Source organism: Leptonychotes weddellii, chromosome 14 (genome assembly GCF_054177405.1).
Source record: "Leptonychotes weddellii isolate Sample4059 chromosome 14, ASM5417740v2, whole genome shotgun sequence".
NCBI lineage: Eukaryota > Metazoa > Chordata > Mammalia > Carnivora > Phocidae > Leptonychotes > Leptonychotes weddellii.
In genome coordinates this window covers 71,257,989-71,277,881 of record NC_138382.1, presented here as the reverse complement: position 1 = coordinate 71,277,881, position 19,893 = coordinate 71,257,989, and the positions used below count along the sequence as shown (strand labels likewise).

At 53.3% G+C, this 19,893-nt stretch overlaps 2 protein-coding genes across 3 annotated transcripts in view; one reads left to right on the top strand and one right to left on the bottom strand.

Annotated features, from left to right (window-relative positions):
- Nucleotides 1-10,136, top strand: part of GOLGA1 (golgin A1) — a 45,361-nt gene extending 35,225 nt beyond the window's left edge. For both annotated transcript variants that reach the window (XM_031040053.2, XM_006744205.3), the window contains 8 exons: nt 1,283-1,372; nt 2,204-2,306; nt 2,418-2,575; nt 3,064-3,207; nt 6,213-6,272; nt 6,777-6,947; nt 7,433-7,519; nt 8,216-10,136. In XM_031040053.2, coding sequence (XP_030895913.1) covers nt 1,283-1,372; nt 2,204-2,306; nt 2,418-2,575; nt 3,064-3,207; nt 6,213-6,272; nt 6,777-6,947; nt 7,433-7,519; nt 8,216-8,296 — 894 coding nt within the window. In that variant the 3' untranslated portion in view covers nt 8,297-10,136. The remainder of the gene's footprint in view (nt 1-1,282; nt 1,373-2,203; nt 2,307-2,417; nt 2,576-3,063; nt 3,208-6,212; nt 6,273-6,776; nt 6,948-7,432; nt 7,520-8,215) is intronic.
- Nucleotides 10,137-11,181: 1,045 nt separating this feature from the next.
- Nucleotides 11,182-18,669, bottom strand: ARPC5L (actin related protein 2/3 complex subunit 5 like). The gene is made up of 4 exons (XM_006744207.3): nt 18,379-18,669; nt 14,238-14,310; nt 12,768-12,944; nt 11,182-11,730 (listed from the first exon to the last, which is right to left on the bottom strand). The coding sequence occupies exons 1-4, from the start codon at nt 18,525-18,527 to the stop codon at nt 11,668-11,670; spliced, it is 462 nt and encodes a 153-aa protein (XP_006744270.1). The 5' UTR covers nt 18,528-18,669; the 3' UTR covers nt 11,182-11,667.
- Between the last annotated feature and the right edge of the window lie 1,224 nt (nt 18,670-19,893).

Below are 19,893 nucleotides of genomic sequence, written 5' to 3'. Positions count from 1 at the left end.
GCGATAAGTAGCTCACAGAACCAGCAAGACTTGTCCGACTGGAACCGGGCGGGGCGGGAGGGGGGGGGGGGGGGCGGCCCTCAGGTCTCTTTTCTTCCTGCATCATGCTATTTCCTGCCCTGTCAGTTAGCCAAACTCTTGGCCTTCCTTTTCTCCGTGATGCAGACTGCCGCCTGCAAATTGGGTGGACATCACCACAGCAGCTCCAAGCTGGTAACATGCCAGCTCAGGAAAGAGGGCTTCTCCCCTTAGGCTTCACCATATTAAAAAGGATTCTGATATAAAAGGGGATTTTGATTGGTCCATCTGAAGTGACAGAGCCACCCCGTGGACAGGTCAGTTTGGCCAAGGGGTACTGTGATTGGCCAGGTCTGAATCACATGCTTATCCTTGTAGCCACAAAATGGACATATCATTATTGGCAGCCCTACCAATAGGGCTGGATATGGGCTTGGAACTGCAGGGCGCAAGTGGGGAAGAGCAGTGATGAGGCTCTTACCCCCAAAACTGGGGTGATCCTGGGTAGACCGGAAAAACAGATGTCCCTGACCAGAGCGAAGGCACCTGAGAAGTCTGGGGACTGAGCAGTGAGCACGGCATCCGTCACAGGGAAGAGAACTGATGTGTTTGTCAGGAGATAGTTCCTGTGCTTTGGGGAAGGCTGAGGAGGCAGCCGTGCTCGGCGTAGAAAATATTCTGGCTGGTAGAGTCTAACAGAGGCTTGGCTCTGAGCTCAGACAGATGCTGGCTTGAAATCTGGCTGTCCCACCAACTGTGGGACCTCAGGCACATTCACCTCTCAGAGCCTTTTTCTCTCCTCTAAAATGGATAATTTTGATGAGTCTGTGGCATTTTGTCCTATTACAATTCAGTAATTGCTTCTTATTTTTCCTGTAATTGGGTTGCTCCAGTCCACTAGTCCATTCACGTGGGCCTGAGGATCTTCGTGTTCCGTGTTGATTTCATTAGACCAGCTCTTCTCTTCCAAGTTCTCGGTCTCCTAACCTTGGCCCAAGAACTGACTGGTGTGCCCAGGGGATAACCGACCCTCCGCGGTGTGCCCATTTGCGGAGAGGCCGATGGGTTGCCCAGCAGGACAGTTCCCGGAGGGTTACAGAAGGCATTGCAGTGAGCAGGCAGCCTGGGAACCTCGAGAAGCAGTAAGAACATTAATCTGGCCCTGTAAGGCCGTATTCCCGTGGTGGGCTTCAGGTAGCGTGCAGCTAAGAAACTGTGAAATGAGTTTTGAGACCCAATCTCCTCCCTGTTTTCTGGATTGTAGGAAGAATGGAGCCAAAGAGAAATTGTGAGTGTCGCCATGGCTCAAGCCCTGGACGAAGTGCGGAAGCAGAGGGAAGAGTTCCAGCAACAGGTAGGCCCCGCTTGACCCAGAGGTGTGGGCCTGGGGTGGGGCCGGGGGTGGTGGTGAGTTCCAGCCTCAGGTAGGACCAGCCTACCTCCCCTTGTGTCCAGGACAGGGGCTGGACCTAGGTCTCAGGAATGCCAGCAACTGAGTGATTCCCCTGAGGTCTTTGGAAGGTGGGAGAAAAGTGTTATAAAGAAATCCTCATCCCACAGGATAGGTCTTTTTTGATTTTTGATGGTCAGTTACTGGTCTAAAGCTCACCTGGGGAAAAGCCCATATCCAGGCACCTACCGGGCTCTAATTCTGTGAGGGGGCCATCACTGGCCACAGGCCCCCAAGACTGTAAGACAGCTGAGCTGTCAGTGGGAAGGATGGGAAGTGCCTTCCTTTTCAGACAGACTCAGCATCAGGCCCCAGACCTGGTAGTTACTGGGCCCCAGGCCTTCAGTAAGTCCTTAACAAACGTGAGTCTCAGTTGCCTCTGAAAAGACTTGAGGATGATTACACCTTTCAGGAGGTGTAACAGACATGTGTGACAAGGTCACGTGTATCAAATGCCAGGCATGTGACGGGCACTCAGGACCCGCAAGGCCAGGCCGAGCAGCCGCATGTCCTGGAGGCCCAGCGTAGGCTGGGTGGGCAGTGAGGGGAAGCTCCTGTGCAGGGCTCCGGCCCCATGCGTGCCCTGACGAGCAGCGCTTAGCTAGGGGGTGTTCTAGGCTGTGGGCTGGAGGGAGGGATTCATGGGGGACCCTGGGTAGTGGAAAATTGGAGATTCCTTTTGGGGGAAAGGCGGTTACTGCTGCCAGCCTCGTCCTGTTGGTCTTTCTCTCCAAGGCTGCTAACCTCACAGCTGTCATAGATGAGAAGGAGCAGACTCTGCAGGAAAAAACTGAAGTGATTCTCCAGAAAGAGCAGGAGATTTTCCAACTGAAGAAAGGTGAGGAGTCTGCCCCCGTCGAGCCTTCTGACCTGCTCCCCACCAGGTACCCCTGCCCTGAAGCGGCGCAGAGTCACCGGGCTGACGGTTGCCCCCCTCTGCCTGGCCTAGGTCACGACTCTGCCCTGTCACAGATGCACCAGCTGCAGAGTGAGCTGGAATCCCTGCAGAGCCTGAGGGCAGAGGAGTCCGAGGCTGCTGCGAGGGACGATGTGCTGAGGCTGCCCAGCCCAGGGCAGGGGTTGACGCTCTCAGTGCCTGAGCCTCACGTAAGTGCCCACTGGAGCAGCGGGCCGGGCATGGCGCGGCAGGACGCACGGCTGACCACTGCGGTTGGCCTTGGGGAGGTGGTGGGAAGGGGGTGGTGGGCTTACAGGACGACGCAGCTGGTGCTCTCTAGCTCCGGGATGTTGAGCAGGTCATTTCCCTGTGCTCCAGCTTCCTCTCTTTAAAGTGGGGGTGCTTAACCAAGAGCTTGTGGGTGTCGAGGAGCCCATCGGATGTGGCACCATGTGTCAGGGTTCAGGTGTTAAGAGCCCTTTCCTTCCAAGCACACTCGCTGCGGGGAAAGCTGACTGTCCCTCTGGAAGGCACTGGACGGGATCTCCACAGTTCAGGTGTGGTTCCTGGCCAGCTGCCTGTTCGAGCTCATCAGTCCGCACCTTTGGAACCGATCTGGTCCCCTTCCCCAGGGACCTGCAGCTTAGCTTGACCGTTACCTTGGCCTGGCTGTCAACTTGCTGCCACCACCCTGTAGGTAACCTCGAGGGCCACACAGGACCCCATGTACCAGCTTCCAGCGGCAGAGAGAATCCCAAACGGTGAGGTGGGGGTCATGGACCTAGGGCAGCTACAGAAGGAGAAACAGGACTTGGAGCAGCAACTTCTGGAGAAAAATAAGGTGAGGGTGCTTCTTGCCTCAACTGTTTCTCTCCCTGCACTTTCCCCGATCTGTGCCTGAAACCGTCCGGTCCCTTCCTAGAGTTAGGCGGATGCCCCTGGGCACGTCTCGGGGGAGCTCTTACCTCTCTGGCAGAGGGCCTTCTTCCTGTCTTTCCACCTGTCTGCGTGCCTGTCACACCTCCCCCCAGCTGAGATACTGTTCGGAGTGTTAGAGCTCGAGCAGTTGTGAGTTCAGATGTTCACAGCCACCTGTGCTGGCACCAGTGGGTCCTGTTGGACCAGTCACCTTACCTCTCACTTTCTTTCCACGACCGTGACATGACCCAGCGATGCCGGTCTTCAGGTGGTTTGACCGGGGGGCGGGGGGGGGTGGAAATGAAAGCGTTTGCTAGCTGCCCTGTAACGTTCCTGGTAGTTGGCAGAGGGTCAGTGAATGCCATGACTGCACGCACCCCGCCAGCCGCTGCACCCTCCGGTGCGGGCTCTCGTTCCATCCTGGTGTCCAAGGGCCCTGGAAGTCAAGCGTGCTGGCTGCTCATGGCTTGGCCTCCAGAGTGTGATTGCGGGTGTGTATTTTTCTAGACCTTTAACAAAAGGAAAAAGTGCTCATCTCCTCTCTCTTGCGCGTGCACACACACATTTAATCTTAGTGTGAAATGTAAAATAGAGAAGAGTGTACAAACACTGTGTGCCCCAGGGCCCAGCCCTCAGACCTCCTCTCTCATGGCACTCAGTCGCTTGCTGCACGCTGCTCGCAAGCCCACACGCTCCTGGGAGCCCTAGATCGTCTCTACCTCCGCGGCAGTGTCTAAAACACGTCTGAAACTTAAACCACCCAAACTTCAAACTCACCGTGCTGCCCGGCACCGGCTGCCGCCCTTTAGCTCAGTAAGTGTGAAAAGTAAAAATCTTGGTGTCATTTTCAACCCTTGTGTCTCTCCCACGAGCAACAGCCACACCTTTAGCCAGTCCTTTTGACTCTCCTTTCAAGCTACACCCAAACTGAGCTGCTCCCCATCCCCACCACTGCCGCCACCCAAGGTCAGGTTACCATCGTCTCTCCCCTACAGGCTGGTGTTCGGCTTCTAACTGGTTTCCCCGTCACCCCAGGGTTCCACCCCTCTGATGACTTCCTCTCTCTATAAGCCAAGTCCTTGCAGGGGCCCACAAAGCCCTCTGTGGTTTGGCTCCTTGGTACCCTTTTTACTGCACCCCCTCTGCCATCCCCAGCACTTCCTCTCAGCCACATTGGCCTTGCCTTTCTGTGAATATTAAGCATCCTCCTGCCTCAGGACCTTTGCACTTGCTGAGCCTTCTGTCTGGAAGACTCTTCCTGCAATTCCCTCACTTCCTTTATGGTGTCATTTTGTCAAGGAGGCCTCCCTGCTACCCTTGGCAGCCCTCACCACCAGAACCTCCTGTCCCCTTACCTTGCTCTTTTCTCTGCACACCTCTTAATACCTCTGATGTACTAATATCTGGTTATCGGCACTTTTCCCTCCTGAGAGCAGACATTTTTCTTGTTTTGCTTATTGTTTTCCCCCAGCCTCCAGATCAGTGTCTAACACATCGTAGGGACTCAATCGGTATTTGTTAGATGAATTAATCCATGAGCCAAAAACCTAGAAAATCAGGTAACATAAAATAGCAAATGTACTTTGAGATGAATGTCCAGCCTCGTGGTCAGCCAAAAGAATAACAGACTGAAACAACACATTACCATTTATAAAATAGAGTGTATTGGAGGCCATTTAATGTGCTTGATAGGAGCTAAGCCTCTGACAGAGCCATCTCATTCTGTGGAGAGACTGTGGACATACCTCTGGAGAAAGCAAAGCTGACCAACGCTTTAAAAATGGAGGCTCAGCCCCACTGTAAGACCTGGGGCATCCCCTAGAGTTACTGTCACATTAAAGGTTAAAATTAAGGGGGCACCTGGCAGGCTTAGTTGGTGGAGCATGTGACTCTTGATCTCAGGGTCATGAGTTCAAGCCCCACACTGGGCATAGAGCTTACTTAAAAAAAAAAAAAAAAGAAATTTGTGGAAAGGTGTGAAAACTCTGATAAATGAAAAACACTATTCAAAATTCTAGCTAGTGGAGCGCCTGGGTGGCTCAGTCAGTTAAGCGTCTGCCTTCGGCTCAGGTCATGATCCCAGGGTCCCGCATCGGGCTCCCTGATCAGCAGGGAGTCTGCTTCTCCCTCTGCCCCTCCTCCCCAGTCCTTCGCTCTCTCTGCCCACCCCCCCAAAATAAATAAAATCTTTTAAAAAAAACAAAATTCTAGCTACTGAATCCAAGATTGGTGACATAGACAGAAGTCCACAGGAAAAACTAATTTTGGTGTTACAGTTGTGAGACTTGGGAGAAACATTTAACATTTTTTTCCTTTATTGCTGATTATACAGTAAATGCTTTCATCGGGAAAACAGGTTAGCCTTTCTAGTGATGACTGGAGTGTGTAACAAATTACACTTAAGACTAAATTCACTAAAAATAAATAAAAGAAAATTTAAAGACTAGATAAGGACAGAAAAACCATGATCTCTTACACTGTTAAAAATAAGCATTGAGAATGATGATACTTCAGGAGAGCAGTGATGTGGGATCATGGCACATAAATATAATCCTGAAGGACAAAGCATACTGTCCAGAGGGGTTTCCAGCTGCGCTCCTTCCAGAGCAAGTACCAGAAGCCATCCTGAGGGCCAAGCCCCTGTGGGGAGGCTGGGGCAGCCCTGGGCCCGAGCGTTCCACAGAGGGGGTGTGACAGTGGCCTTTGCAGGGCCCGGAGAGCTCGTGCATGCAGGGCGGCCAGAAGGGGTTAGAGCCCCGGGCACGCAGGTGTGACAACACAAGGCTCTGGGGAGACAGGGCAGGATCTTAGAACAGGTGTATGGGGTCCCAAGGCGGTGGCTGGCTGTTCTGTTGTTCTTTGCACCTTAACAATGGTGAAAAGTGCATCTGATGAATGGCTTTTTGTGGGGGCGGGGCTTTGTCTCAGACCATAAAGCAGATGCAGCAGAGGATGCTGGAACTCAAAAAGACTCTCCAGAAGGAACTGGTAAGTGCCCCTCTTCTGCCTCATGCCTGATGATGCGCCCCCCATCACCCGCCTGTTGATTGCAGGAGGTTTCTGGAAAGCCAGATGTTGGCTGGTGGGACAATGGCCCTGCCCACTTGAACATGGCTCTGCAAAGTAGCCGTGTGACTTCGGGCATGTGCCGTCCTTCCCCGAGCCCTGAGCTCTGAGAAGTCAGTGACATGACCTGTGCGCCGCGTGCCGTGCCCAGACCTGGGAGAGCAGCGCCTCTGCCCTTTTTGGGGTGCTCCCTGCCCCAGAGGTGTCCTGACCCGGGTAAAGGAAATGTCCGAACTTCCCCACATGACCTCCTTCTTCGCCAGCGGCCACCCCACCTGGGGGGCGAGCCTTCTTCAGACACTGGAAGGCACTCCCTTCCCACGGGGGGCCCTCTCAGCTAGCGCGCCAGGCCTGCTAAAGGATCGGCAGGTGGTTTTCGCACCTGTCTCGGGGGTTCAGTGTAGCATCTTTCCATTGGGTTTTCAGAAAATCAGACCCGACAACGAGCTGTTTGAAGTCCGGGACAAGCCTGGCCCTGAGATGCCGAACATGGCCCCTTCTGTCACGAATAACACTGACCTGACTGATGCCCGAGAGATCAACTTTGAATACCTGAAACACGTGGTTTTGAAATTCATGTCCTGCCGAGAATCTGAGGTAAAGGGCTTCTGAGTTGCCTTTTGGGTTCCGAGTGCCTGGCTCATTGTCCAAGCCTCTCGTGGCTTCCCCCCAAGGCCATTTCTTTCTTCCTCTGCCACGTTCTGATTTGCCTGCCAGTGTGGGTACCTCGTCTTTGCCCAGCGGGCCCTGACCTACAGACTGCAGCAAGCAGGGGGGCCGAGAAGGGGGCGGATGCTGAGTCCAGGAAGCTGAATCTGCCCCAGATTCCTGCCTCTGCTGAAGAGCAGGGCAGCTGCTGCGTGGATGTCCCGCGGGTCTCGCCGGTCCCCAAAGGAAAAGATGGAGGGGAGAAAAAGAACCGGTCATTGTCGTTAGACCTGAGAAAGCCCAACCTCGCCCTCCCCGTGGTCCTTGCTCACCCGTCAGGAGCAGAGCCCGGGAAGCGCTGCTGCTTAGACCCCCCCGGCGCCCCCGCTCCATCCCCACCAAGGCCCATGACAGCACAACTTCCTTTGTTTCAGGCTTTTCACCTTATAAAAGCTGTGTCAGTGTTGCTGAACTTCTCAGAAGAGGAAGAGAACATGCTCAAAGAAACCCTGGAGTACAAGGTAGGTCGCTGGCTGCCGTGGCTCTTAGAAACTGGAGTTACCAGCCCCGCGCTCGGCCAGCTGTCCCCAGGATGTGCTTGCTTCCCGCACACAACGTTCGTGCGTGCTCCACCCACAGGCTTCGTGCTTTTCTGGGCTCTTTCACCAACGTCTCTAACGGCAGCAGCCCCGGGGCTGGCCCGGCGTCCAGACTTTTTTTTTTTTTAAGATTTTTATTTATTTATTGAGAGAGAGAGAATGATAGCATGAGAGGGAGGAGGGTCAGAGGGAGAAGCAGACTCCTTGCTGAGCAGGGAGCCCGATGCGGGACTCGATCCCAGGACCAGGAATCATGACCCGAGCCAAAGGCAGTCGCTTAACCAACTGAGCCACCAGGCACCCCCGGCATCCAGACTTTTTAAAAAATAAAATATTCAGAAAGTACCTGCTGAAGGGATTGTAGAACAAAAAGAAAATCTTAAGGCAGAATTACCTACAGTCCCAGCCCCTGGTTTTGGTCAGCTCCGTTTTCTGCTGCTCCCCCTCGCGCCCCGCAGCCTGGTTTCCGCAACCAGCGTCTTCACGGCGAGCTCACGGCAGGCGCCACGGGCGTGGAGGGCCGCAGGGGCGGCTCGGGGATGGGGGGCGGGTGCCTTCAGCTTCCTTGGAACCTCATCCTGATGCTTGTCTCAGGAACCCTTTCTGTTTCCAACCCAGATGTCATGGTTTGGGTCCAAGCCAGCCCCCAAGGGCAGCATCCGGCCATCCATCTCCAACCCTCGGATACCGTGGTCCTAGATGGAAGTGCCGACAGGCGGAGCTCCATGCGATGACACTTTTTCTGTGAAAAGAACACTGACACACCAGTCTGGGTGGGTTTTTAATCACTGTAACTGCAGTATTTTGTACAAGCGTCAAAACATTGTTTACAAGACTTAAGGCCCCCTTCCCGACAGACTGATCTGAACCTGAGGAGGTGGCTGTCCCTGCGTCATCGTGCTCACCAAACGGGAGGGTCCTGGCACTGCCCACATTTCCGCCGTGCTGCTAAAATCCCAGCTCTGGCCGGCACCCGTCCGCACCTGAATCCTCTTAAGTGTCCACGCTAGCGCATGAAGCTGAAGCCCTCAGCCTCCGGCAGGGAGGAGGCACTGGGTCCACCCCGTAGTGACCACGCTGGATGGAAAGACAGCCCTTCGACGTGGTGCCCAGCAGGCCAGAGCCTCGTGCCCTGCCATGCAGCCAGCTCACTGGGGTGGGTGTTCAAATTCCCCTTCCCAGTTAGCTTGTTTGGGTTCAGATGAGATAGAAGAGGCTTTTTACCCCTTTCACCTTGTTTCTCAAACCACCCAGAGTTTTAGATGTGCCCATCTTTAAGGTACTCTGGGGCCAGTGTGGATTCATGAATATGCAACTTTCTGACAGTATCTCACTTTACTGAAGAAAACTAGCAGATATATGAAAAAAGATCCTTAGTACCAAATACACTCAATTGCCTTTTTAATGAATGTACTTGTCTTGGATAGGTTGCTGGTAAACCATTTTAAACTATTTTTTATAGCTAAAGTTCTTCGCTACTATAAACGTGTATTATAAAATCCATTTAACTGGTGTTCTTAAAGGCAAATCAGAGCATCAAGAGGAAATTATTTCTAAGATTGGGATGCCTTTCCCTTTTTTAATTTCACTAGCATTCTATGGTCTCTGCTTCCCTCTGAAGCAGTGGTGGTATTTCATTTGCTTTGCTCTTAATTCTGTGTTGTGAGACTGAGCAAATGCTAATCCCACGTTTGCTCCGGTTAAGGACAGTCTGCTCCATTCAGGGCGAGCGGCAGTGGTCCCTCCCCCATCCCTGACCAAAACGTCGGAAGCCGTCTGCCACGTGTGTGGAACCACCACCTCTCCCCCCGCCGCCACCCCCATGTTTCTCAGAAATGCCCAGGAGTAAAACTTGTAAAACATATCTCACGGGAAAACACGGATTTGCAGAGTTAATGTACTACGCTTCCACAGACCTGGGCGTACCAAGCAAGGGCAGCATCACCATCACCCCAGCTGGGCTCTCTGCCACCCGAGCCACCCATAATCCAGGTGCCTCCCTCCTCACGTGGCTCCTCCCTGCAGATGGCTTTCCTTTGTTTAGAATTTCCATTTATCTGGTGGGGACACAAGACAGCAATTCCTTCTGTTCTGTAACTGCGGTGAGTAAGAGGGAGCTTTTCCAGCTTTTCCAGAAGAGTCCCCACATCGGTTGGCTCAGGGCTTGCCAACCGGTCCGACTCTGCTGAGGCCTCTCCAGCCCTTGAGCTGGTCTCACCCCGCCCTGCCCACAGCCCCCGGCAGCTTCCACTCAGCCTGGACCTGCTTAGGGTGCCTTCTGAGTGGGCTTTCCTCCTGCATGTCGAATTTCCTTCAGCTTTAAGAGGAAGAGTGGAGTAAATATTCTAAATGATTTAATGCACTTTTACTTGTATAAAACGTTCTGTGATAGAGACAGTATGTATAGCCCTTTATATGAGCATTGGATTTGGATCTCTCTCCGTGTTGTAAATAGGAATTGTATTATCTAAGACTGCTGTAGAAAATTCATTTGTGGTGTCACTTTTTGATTAAAGCTCTTTAATCCAGATGCCACTAATCCAGATGCAACTACAGTGGGTTTTACTTGATAGTCTGGTGTCAGTATTTGACTAATGAAATTTGGTACTTTGTGTCTTGTATTTAATACTCCGAGGCCAACTTCATGGACTACAGAACAGACCTTCCAGTTTGGTGAGCAGAGATGTGGGGAGGATGGCATGCTCGGAGAGCATGGAAGCTTCGTGTCCTTCCCCCTTCCGTTCCCCGGTGCAGCTCTTCCATCTGGCTGTTCCTGAGTATATCCTTCTATGATAAACCAGTAACCTAATAAGTACAAAAAGGGGGCAAGGGGAGATGGCTATAGGACATTTGTCTTTCAGAAAGCACACCCCCCCCCCCAATTTAGGTAAATATGTGTAATTTAATGAAGCCAGCAGTCTAGTCCTACCTCCCAGGAATGGTGGGGGTTCTGCAGAGGAATTGGAAGGATTGTGTCACTTTGGTCAATGTCTTCTCTCCAAGAACCACATCAATAGGGTCCTTTAACAATGCAGACTGCAGTTCCATGTGCTTAAAAGGTTAAAAAAACATCTTGCTCTTCAAAGAAGCTGGCTGTTAGTGGTTATAGGGAACAAAATGTTCCTTTTGTATCTGTAGGCTGATAGTACCTGTTTCTGGCTTTTAATCCTTTAAAAAAAACTTGTTAGCATCTCAGGGCGTTCCTGCTGCACAGCCCCAGCCAGTGTCAGGAGATGGTGACCGGGCCCTTCTGGGGTGTGCTCCCAAAAGATTCCAAGTGTAGTCACACAAACTAAAGACTTTTAAAGCCTAGATCAATTACTGAATGTTTGGCACTTTATTAAGTAAGTTCCAAAATTACAAACAAATCGAAGGAGTAAAACCAATCAACAGTTACTCAGCCAACTCCACGGCATCCAGCAGCACTGAGCCCAGGCCGGAGGTACTGCGGCGGGTCGGGGCCGGACACCACGCTCACTCCCCCGCCCCGGCTCCGCAGGGACACTCCCACCCCATCAGTTTCCCATCCGTTACTGTCCCATTCCTTACTTGCTTTACATACATGAAACACACCGCAAAGGACATACTAATAAGCCAAGAGCTTTATTGATGCAGCAGGCACTTTACAATGAATCCAAGAGAGCCCATCTTCTGTTGGAAGACATCGGGATGTCTGTACAAACCCTCCAAGTTTTACTATTTCAAAAAAAACAAGCTCTCCCTTTGACCACAGCCCTTGGATCTGCACCTGCCCAGATCGTCCCTCCCCCACGTGGAATAGGCAGAGCACACAGCTACACCCACCAACACTGACCAGCCACTCCGGCAGACAGTTACGAGGTCAGTTCTGTGTTACTCGTGGACAAAGGCATAGACTATCAGATCCTGCAAAGGATTTAGGAAACAGACAAGTTCTCCCTCCACCTTGAAAAAAAATACACTTCAGCGGATGCATGTCCTGAAATAGTTTAGTTGGGAGATCCCAGGAAGATGGTTCATTGTCAATCCCTTCTTCATCAGCCTGTGCATCCAAAATTCTTCTCAAGGTAACATGAGTCCTTTTTATTTTTTTAAACAGTCTTTCTTGCTGTAAGAACTCTTATAATGGAGCCTAGTCCTCCTACTGCTAATGCCTGTGGGGGCAGGAAAAGGAAAGGAGTCAAATGAGACCCAGCTGGCCCAGCGGGAGCCCGGCTTGCCGGGGGACGTGGGACCCATCACAGCTGCCTCCCCGAGTCCTCCTTAGAAATGCCAACGGGGCTCAGCACCAAGTCGCCTTAAAGGGACCAAACAAAGGGCCTGGCCGCCGCACCAGGCAGAGGACTTGCTCGGTTCCTGAGCAGCACGGCCACCCCCCTCCCCCCGCCAAGCCCCGTTCACCTTCTGGCCGAACAGGCACAGCACGGCCAGCAACAGGACCAAAGGCGGCCACAGCCCAGCACCGAGGCTGCCCAAGTGGCTGACCCCTCCCAACTCAACAGAGCCTTTTGGGAAGGACATGCTGTTGGTAGCGGCCCGGTCTCCGATAATGACGAGCAAGCTTCCCGTGGCTCCACGGGGCAGGGGGACGGTGGCTAGACGAAATGCCTTGCTCTTGTAACGACCTGAGCAGGGGACAGGCACAGCTCTTTGCGCTTCAGGTGGCTGCAGGCCCTCTTCAGTGAGCATCCAGGTTTCTGCCACTGCCCCCAGCCCCCACCGGCCTAGTGAGGCTGAGGCCGGAGGGGGACGCCCCGAGAGTTAGCTGGAGGGCTCAGCCTGCATTCCTGAGACCACCCCCCACCCCCCCGACCCACCACCTTCACCAATGCAAAACGGCTACCTCCACTGATGCAAACCAAGTATTATGAAGCCCCAGCCACAAGCAAGCCTGCCTCCCTCCCACCTGGGACTCTCTGTCTCTCTCACCATGCCACATCACCTGCCCCATGACACGCTGGGCATAAACCAGCCGCTAAAGCAATTGCAACTACCAGAACCAGTGAGCCCCTAGCAGGTGCTTCCCCGGCAGAAGTGACCAGATGTCCTAGGTGGTTTTAGGTGTAGCCCCTTACTCTCGAATGCCTGTCAGACCGTCCTGTGTTTGTCTCGGAAGCTCTGGCCCCCTGCTGTGACCCCTGGGCTGGGGGCCAGTCGGGGGGCCGCCTGCACGAGCGCTGTGTTCACGTACCTTTTCATGCCACTGGAGTAACACTGCACTGCTGTTTTCTGTGGGCTTCTCAAACCCTTTATAAATGTACTTCATTAGCAAGTCAATGCCATTTCTGTCCAGCGACTGCACGGCCTGCTCAATTTCACTGCTCTTAAAGTTTGTGAGCACTTTCAGCACCACGCCCTGGGCTCGTTCCTGTAGAGGAGAGAGAAAGGGAGTGATGCCCAGAGCCGAAGCCCAGGCACATCCATGTCCTCCAAGACAGGCACAGAAATGCCAAACCGAGTGGTCAGAACTCTCAGAAACACTGCCCGGTTTCTCATTTGTCTGGGACGGTTACAAAGTAAGTGGCCAATAAGTTATTCCCTTCTGGGCGCCTGGGAGGCTCAGTCGGTTAAGCATCTGCCTTCGAAGCTTAGGTCACGATCCTGGGGTCCTGGGATTGAGCCCCGCATCGGGAGCCTGCTTCTCCCTCTGCCTCTGCCTGCCACTCCCTCTGCTTGTGCTCTCTATCAAATAAATAAAGTACTTAAAAAGAAAAAAAAAAGTTATTCACTTCTTTGGGGGAGAGTAAGTGGTTTACCGGAGAGAAACATCACTGCTTTTGAGGACACCTGCAAGGCTCAGACTCCCCAAGATCACGACTGTGGAGATCTATTTTCTTAACACGTTTAAGAAAAGCTGCAGCTTCCCTCTGCATTCACCCCAGTGACAGAGGGGTCATTTCCCTCCACCTGAGAGGTGCAGCCATTGCTTACATCAACATGCTGTCACAAGCCGGCAAAAACCCCAGCTTCGGAGAGACCCCTTTCCCTGGAGCAAATTTCAGACAGCTTCTAAACAGCTGTGATGCAATAAAGCACGACTATGTCTTCTCAACTTGTTTTTACTTTTATTTTTTTTAAGATTTTATTTATTTATTTGACAGAGAGAGACACAGCGAGAGAGGGAACACAAGCAGAGGGAGTGGGAGAGGGAGGAGCAGGCTTCCCGCGGAGCAGGGAGCCCGATGCGGGGCTCGATCCCAGGACCCTGGGATCATGACGTGAGCAGAAGGCAGACGCTTTACGACTGAGCCACCCAGGCGCCCCTCACCTTGTTTTTAAAAGACAGGAAATCTTAAAAGCACTGAAAATCCTTATGCAAATAAAGCCTATTCAATAACCTTCAAAGCAGAAACACTGCTCTAAGTCCCACTGGCAAGCTAGTTTATAGGTTCGCTAAGCAGCAAGGGCTGGGCCGACTCCTCACCGCCCCTCCGCCCCAGGCCCTGGGGAGGCCTGCGTCTTTGGGGAGCTTTTACTATAAACACTGACAGCTCTGATGGTACGAGTGCCCGGAGGCTGCCATGGAAGCACCGCCCGGGGTCAACTCACTCCCTCGGCAGAGCCTCGCTGAGGCTGTCTGGAGCCCCAGGGAGCGCTCGCTGGCCCGGCTCAGCCCCGAGCCCAGCACCACCCAGCAAAGCCGCAGCACCACCCTCTGTACCTTCACAGCCTGATTCTTGGTGTTGATGGGAGAGTTCCGCAAGGCTGCGTGGAATGCCCGAAGCATGTCCCCTGTGCATCCCCACCAGTTAAGGATGGTTGGGTTCAAGCATGTCCGTGCTTTTATTAATGAACGCCTTTCAAAAACAGCTCGAGAGAGAGGAGTCAAATGACATCCACATGCCCCACCCCCGCCACCGCGCCCCACTGCCGATTCCAGGTGTGGCCACGGCCCATTCAGAGAGCAGCCTGGAGCTCTCCTGAGCCACACCAAGAGTGCCCCTCCTTCTGCCACCCCCGAAACATGTCTGGACACTCCTTCCCTCCCACCCTGGAAGGCAGGAGCAAAGCAAGTGCCCTCTCGGGGTGACCTGCAATAGAAACTGAGCTCACTTGCACCTGCTTGGTACTGGGCACCGCGTCTGCCCTGCTGGGTCCTCACAACAACAGTGATGCGAGGCTAGCCCTGTCACCTTCTCATTCTCAAAAGGGGAGGACGAAGGCACAAATGGAGGTCTCCTAACTCTTAATCCAATGTTTTATCGATTCAACTGCTAAAGAAATTAAGATGTGCTTAAACTGCTATCTTGCAAGACCCACCCAGGTCTGTGACGTCCCAACTGCTACTAGAAGGGAGATTTATTAATCTAAAAGCTTTTCCCCAAAATACGAGCCGACCCTCCCCACTCCCCTCAACCTTGGTTGCAATCCTGACACATTCTTTGCTGAGGTCTGAATACACAGCACTCAAAAGAAAATGACAATCTGGGTTAGGTCCCCAAAGGTGACACCTATTTTAAACTGAATTACATCAGCCAACTTTCATTTCCTCATCTGAAACACTGGCTTCAGCCAAAAAGCTTCAAAAATAGAACAAGGAATGGCTGCTGCCCAATCAGGTCTCTACTCCTGTTTGTGCAGTGATACCTGTGTGAACAGAGGCTCCAGAGCAAAGCCCAGTCCTATCTTCCCTAGTGTGGGCTCCATCCTGACCGCGCTGGGCCTGCACCACCCAGGGGCCTGCGGAGCCCTGATCCACCTTCCACAATGGAGAGGCAGCCCACCCCCTGTATCTGCTGGCTTTGGAATTCCTTTTCCTCAGCCAGGCAAGGGCCAGTCTGATACCAGCCACTGATAACGTCTCCCTTGGAACTGTTTTCCGATCTAGCGTCCCAGATCAATACGCAGAGTCTCAGCAGCTTAGAAGGAAATGCAGGCCGGCTCTCTTCACTAACCAGCACGGCTGACAAACAGAATCATTCAAGGGATGGACAGGGAAGGGCAGGGAAACTAGTCCGCGGGGGCAAGAAGAGTCACTGCTTTAGTTACCTCCGTAATGCCAACCCACCAAGCATTGGCTATAGGTGTTGATGGATACAGGGCTTCTAGCAGCTTGGGGACATCTGGGGAGCAGGGAGTGCACAGCATTTATCAAGCTGGCCCCCGTGCTCAGCTTACAACAGGCTGTGGAGCCTGGGGGCCGCTGCCCCTCATCTCCAGATCAGGGTTTCTCAACCACAGCACTATTAACATTTTAGACCACACGACTGACGTGAGGTCTGTCCTGTGCACCGCACAATGTTTAGCAGCATCCCAGGCCTCCACCCACTAGATCCCAGCAGTGCTCCCCAAGTTGTGACAATCAAAATGTCTCCAAACAATGCCAAATTTCTTCAGGGGGAGGAGAGAGTGCAAAATTGTTCAAAACCACTGCTTTGGACAGATCCCTGGTTCCTGAGGACCAGAAGGTTCTTCAGTGAGGAAGAAAAGAAACGAATATTTTAAACTCCCTACAAGGTCTCAGCTCCTGTGCCAGGTGCTTTCATATGTCATCTCAATACTGCTAACAACGCTCTGTGACAAGAATCATTATTCTCATTTGAAAGGCAATGAATTTGAGGCTCAGAGAAGGAAAATGACCTGCCCAAGCTTAAAAAGCTAAGCTGTCCAGCTGGCCTTCAAACCCAAGTATGCCCAACTCCAAAGCCAAGCTCTTTCTACACTCCCCTACTGTCGCTCTACCCAAAGACCCACACTACATGTCCAGGACACCTGCTGGGTGCCCGGCACCATGAAACCTCACAGTGTTGTTGTGATGCTCCCACGGACCTGTAAGGCCCGCAGGGTTCCCCTCCTGTTCACAGAAGAGGATGCTGAGGTTCAGAGACGGGATGAGGTCACACAACTATAGCATGATAGAGTTAGGTCTGCATGGATACACAGCCCATGTTCTAGTTCATCTGAGTGATTTCCTACCAAGACTCGATTCCCTATAAGGCAGTAAGACAGGCCTCCTCCTCCCTACATTCCCCGACTCCAATCAATCAATCTCTATCCCTAATCCTCTGGCCTCTGTTCTAAGACTCCCAGAAGCCTGTTCTATAGTTTAAATTCAGTGATCTAATATAAGTCCAATACCTGGCACATGATAGGGATTCAGTAAATACCAGTTCCTTCCTCCTCCCTCCCTGGGCTCCACATTAGCCAGGATTTCAGTTCTCGTTGCTAACCTCCCTTTCTCCAATCCCAAGAGGTAGACAGTCTATGGTAACAAGGTTTCTGGCACTGTCACTAGTGGAGAAACTGCCACCAACTGGATGTGCTAAACCTTGGCCTCTGAGCAGCCTCAAGGAACCTATCATTAGTCAGGGGGCGTACCAAGAGATGACCTTCAACAAGTCCCTGTAGCACCAGGACCAAGATAGCACATCACCAGCCTTTATTCTCCCCATCTGTGGATGGTCCTGGGCCATAGGCCCGACCCCGGAGCCTTTTTGGTACTGCCTGCCCATAAGCCAGGTCCTGCACCAGACTGCAGAATCAATCTTCCCTCATAAGGGTCCTTCTCATGATCCCCTTTCATCAATGGGGTAAGCAGGGTGATCCTGATGGGGCAGGAAATACAAGTTTGAATCCCCATCTTTGAAAGCACATTCCTGTTCAAAGTCTGGTTTTTGGTTCAAAGGCACACTGGAACAGCGCAGGACTCCTCCCTAAGGTAGTCCATGGGCCTGACTTCCCAAGCTGAGTCAACTGATTAAACACCCAGAACCTGATTTATATACAGCATGAGCCTCCAACCCTGCCCTGGCAAATGCGGGGGAGGGGCAGGCACTTCCTGTAACACCATTTGAATAAAGAAAAATCCTTCCTGTGAGAATAAGTCAGTTTCCTGTGCTCAAACGGCTAAGGGACCAAGCAGGCTGTGACAACCACCTCTATTTTTAATCTTGTTTTCTAAACGCTTGCTTTATGTGGCCACAAGAATAGTCATTTCCAGTCATGAGGCTCTACTTTTACATTTCACTTGATGCTGTCTGTTTTTTCATAGCTCTCAACTACTAGTCTTTCCCTGCTTCCTGCACAAGAAGGCTGTTTCAGGGAGGGAGCCAAAACTCGCTTGTTGAACGTGGCTGAGACCATCAAGGTCCACAGCCCAGGGTGTTCACAGGAAGCTGAGAACAGGTGAAAAAGAGTAGCATTAAGCTGGAGGGTCAGACTGATTCTGGGGTGGGACGTGCACAATCTCTGACCTCAGGGCTGGACTAAGGCTCCAGCCTTCGCTCCCCCTTGGGTCCTTTCTATCCCTCAGCCATCCACCCACCGACCTTCCTGTGGTGCTGCAAGCCAGCCCAAGAAGGCTGTACCCGGGAGCCGTCTAGGCCGCTCAATTACTCAGCGGGGCTCACCTCGGCCCCTCCCGCCCATCTAGCTCGAGAACGGCCCCATTTCCTGCAAGGGAGGGATGGAGTGATGGGGAACCCAAGGAACGGTCAGAGAGGGGATGAGGAGACAGAGGGGAAGAAAAGAGGACAGGCCTCGCGGAGGAATGAGGGGCCTGCGGTGCTGCAAGCGCGTCGGGCATGCTTCTGGGGCTGCCGAGCCGGCGGGTCCACCAGGGGCTAGGGGCCGCGCTGCTGAGGGAAGATCCGAGGACCGGAGCCCAGGACAAGGGGAGCCCGGGACAAGGGGAGTGGGGAGACCGGATCAGAGGGAAGGGGGGATACCCGCAGTAAGGGAACCTGGCCCGAGGGGGACCGGATTGGAAGGGACTTGGGAGACGGACCTCAGGGGCCCGGGGGTGAGAGGAGTAGGGAGGCCGGCCTGAGGGGCGCCCGGGCCGCCGCGCTGGGTAAGGATATTGCCGCAGAAGGCCATCCACCTCGCTAGGGTCCGGGCCTGGCTCGCCCGCCGCCGCCGCCGCCTCCTCCTGCTCGTCCACGAATTTGTTCTCGTCAAACTCATCGATGTCCACCCGCCGGAAGCGCGAGGACAGCGTGTTCCGGGCCATGGCGGGGACTCGCCGCCCGCTCAGCCGGCTCCGCTCCGGGTCCGACCTCCGCTCTAGCCCGCTGGGCACCGGCTCAGGCTCGGGGGCGGGAAGCGGCCGCCCGGCGCCTCCTCCACCTCCTCCGCGCGCAGACGCCGCCGCCCGCCCACTTCCGGGCCACGCCGGAACCGGAAGTGCCGGTGGGCGGGACGGGCGGGGCCTGGTGGGGTAGTGGCTGGAAGCGCTGGAGAATCCGCCTGGTGGTCACCCCGACAGCCCCCAGCCGGACCCCCATCTTCGGGGAACCTCACTCTTGCCGTCTGAGGAGCGGGCACTCCGTCCCCGCTCAGGCCCAGCATCGTGGACATCATAACTGCGCTCAGCTTCCCTCCTGAATCCGAGGAGCCCCTGGTCCTGGAAGGGGCCTGCGCGGACACAGCCGCGGACGCGGGGGGTTATCACTGCCCAGACTGAGGGTGCCCGGGCCCCCAGGAGAAGGCTCCCGGCTCTGCCTGTCGAGTGCTGGGCAGACTTCTTTGAGAAAAAGACCTTCGAGCTGAGGCCTGAGTAGTTCTTATACCTCCAGGAGTGACGGGGGGCGGGGTGGAGACCCTAATTCTCGTATCTTAGGAACCTTGAACGCCACCACAGAGCTCGGAGGAAGGTGCCCCGCCTTGTGCACAGCGACTCTATCGTTAACGGACTGGGAGACTTTAAAGACGTTTAAAGTGTATCCAAAGTGCTGACAAGACAAAACATTTGGACTTCGCCCCGCGAGTGTAGTGGTCACCTGGGCCTGGCGGGTAGGGGACGCGGGGAGAGGAAGATGACCCTGTGGTCACCATCCTGCCGGGAAGGGCGAGGTCCTAGGGGCTGAGAAGTCAGTTCTGGCTGGAGAGGCATATCCTGGTGGGAAGCCGAATCCCCAGAGTATGAGATGGGGAAAGATGAGAGTGGGGGGACTAAGGGCAGAGTCAAGGACGACTCTGGTGCCAAAATTGAGTGCCTGGGCAGTTGCTTGAGGGATTCTGTTAATAGGCCTTAACCTTAGATTAAATTGGGCCTTTGTTTTCATATAATTGTACTTTTTGTTTAAATATTTTTTGTTTTTAAGTAATCTACCCCCAACCTGGGGCTGGAACTTAGAACCCCAAGATCAAGAGCCACATGGTCTACTGACAGAGCCAGCCAGGTGCCCCCAGTTGTACTTTGGCCTTTAATAAAGGCCAATAGTTAATGAAATATGACTCTTTTTTATTGTCTCAAATACTTCTCATTGAATTGTGTCTACAGATAAAAAAATTATTGCCAGATTATGATGCTATCTAATCTTGGGTGCTAAAGATACAGACTCTTACGCTGGGAAATAGGTGCTGAATAAAAGTCT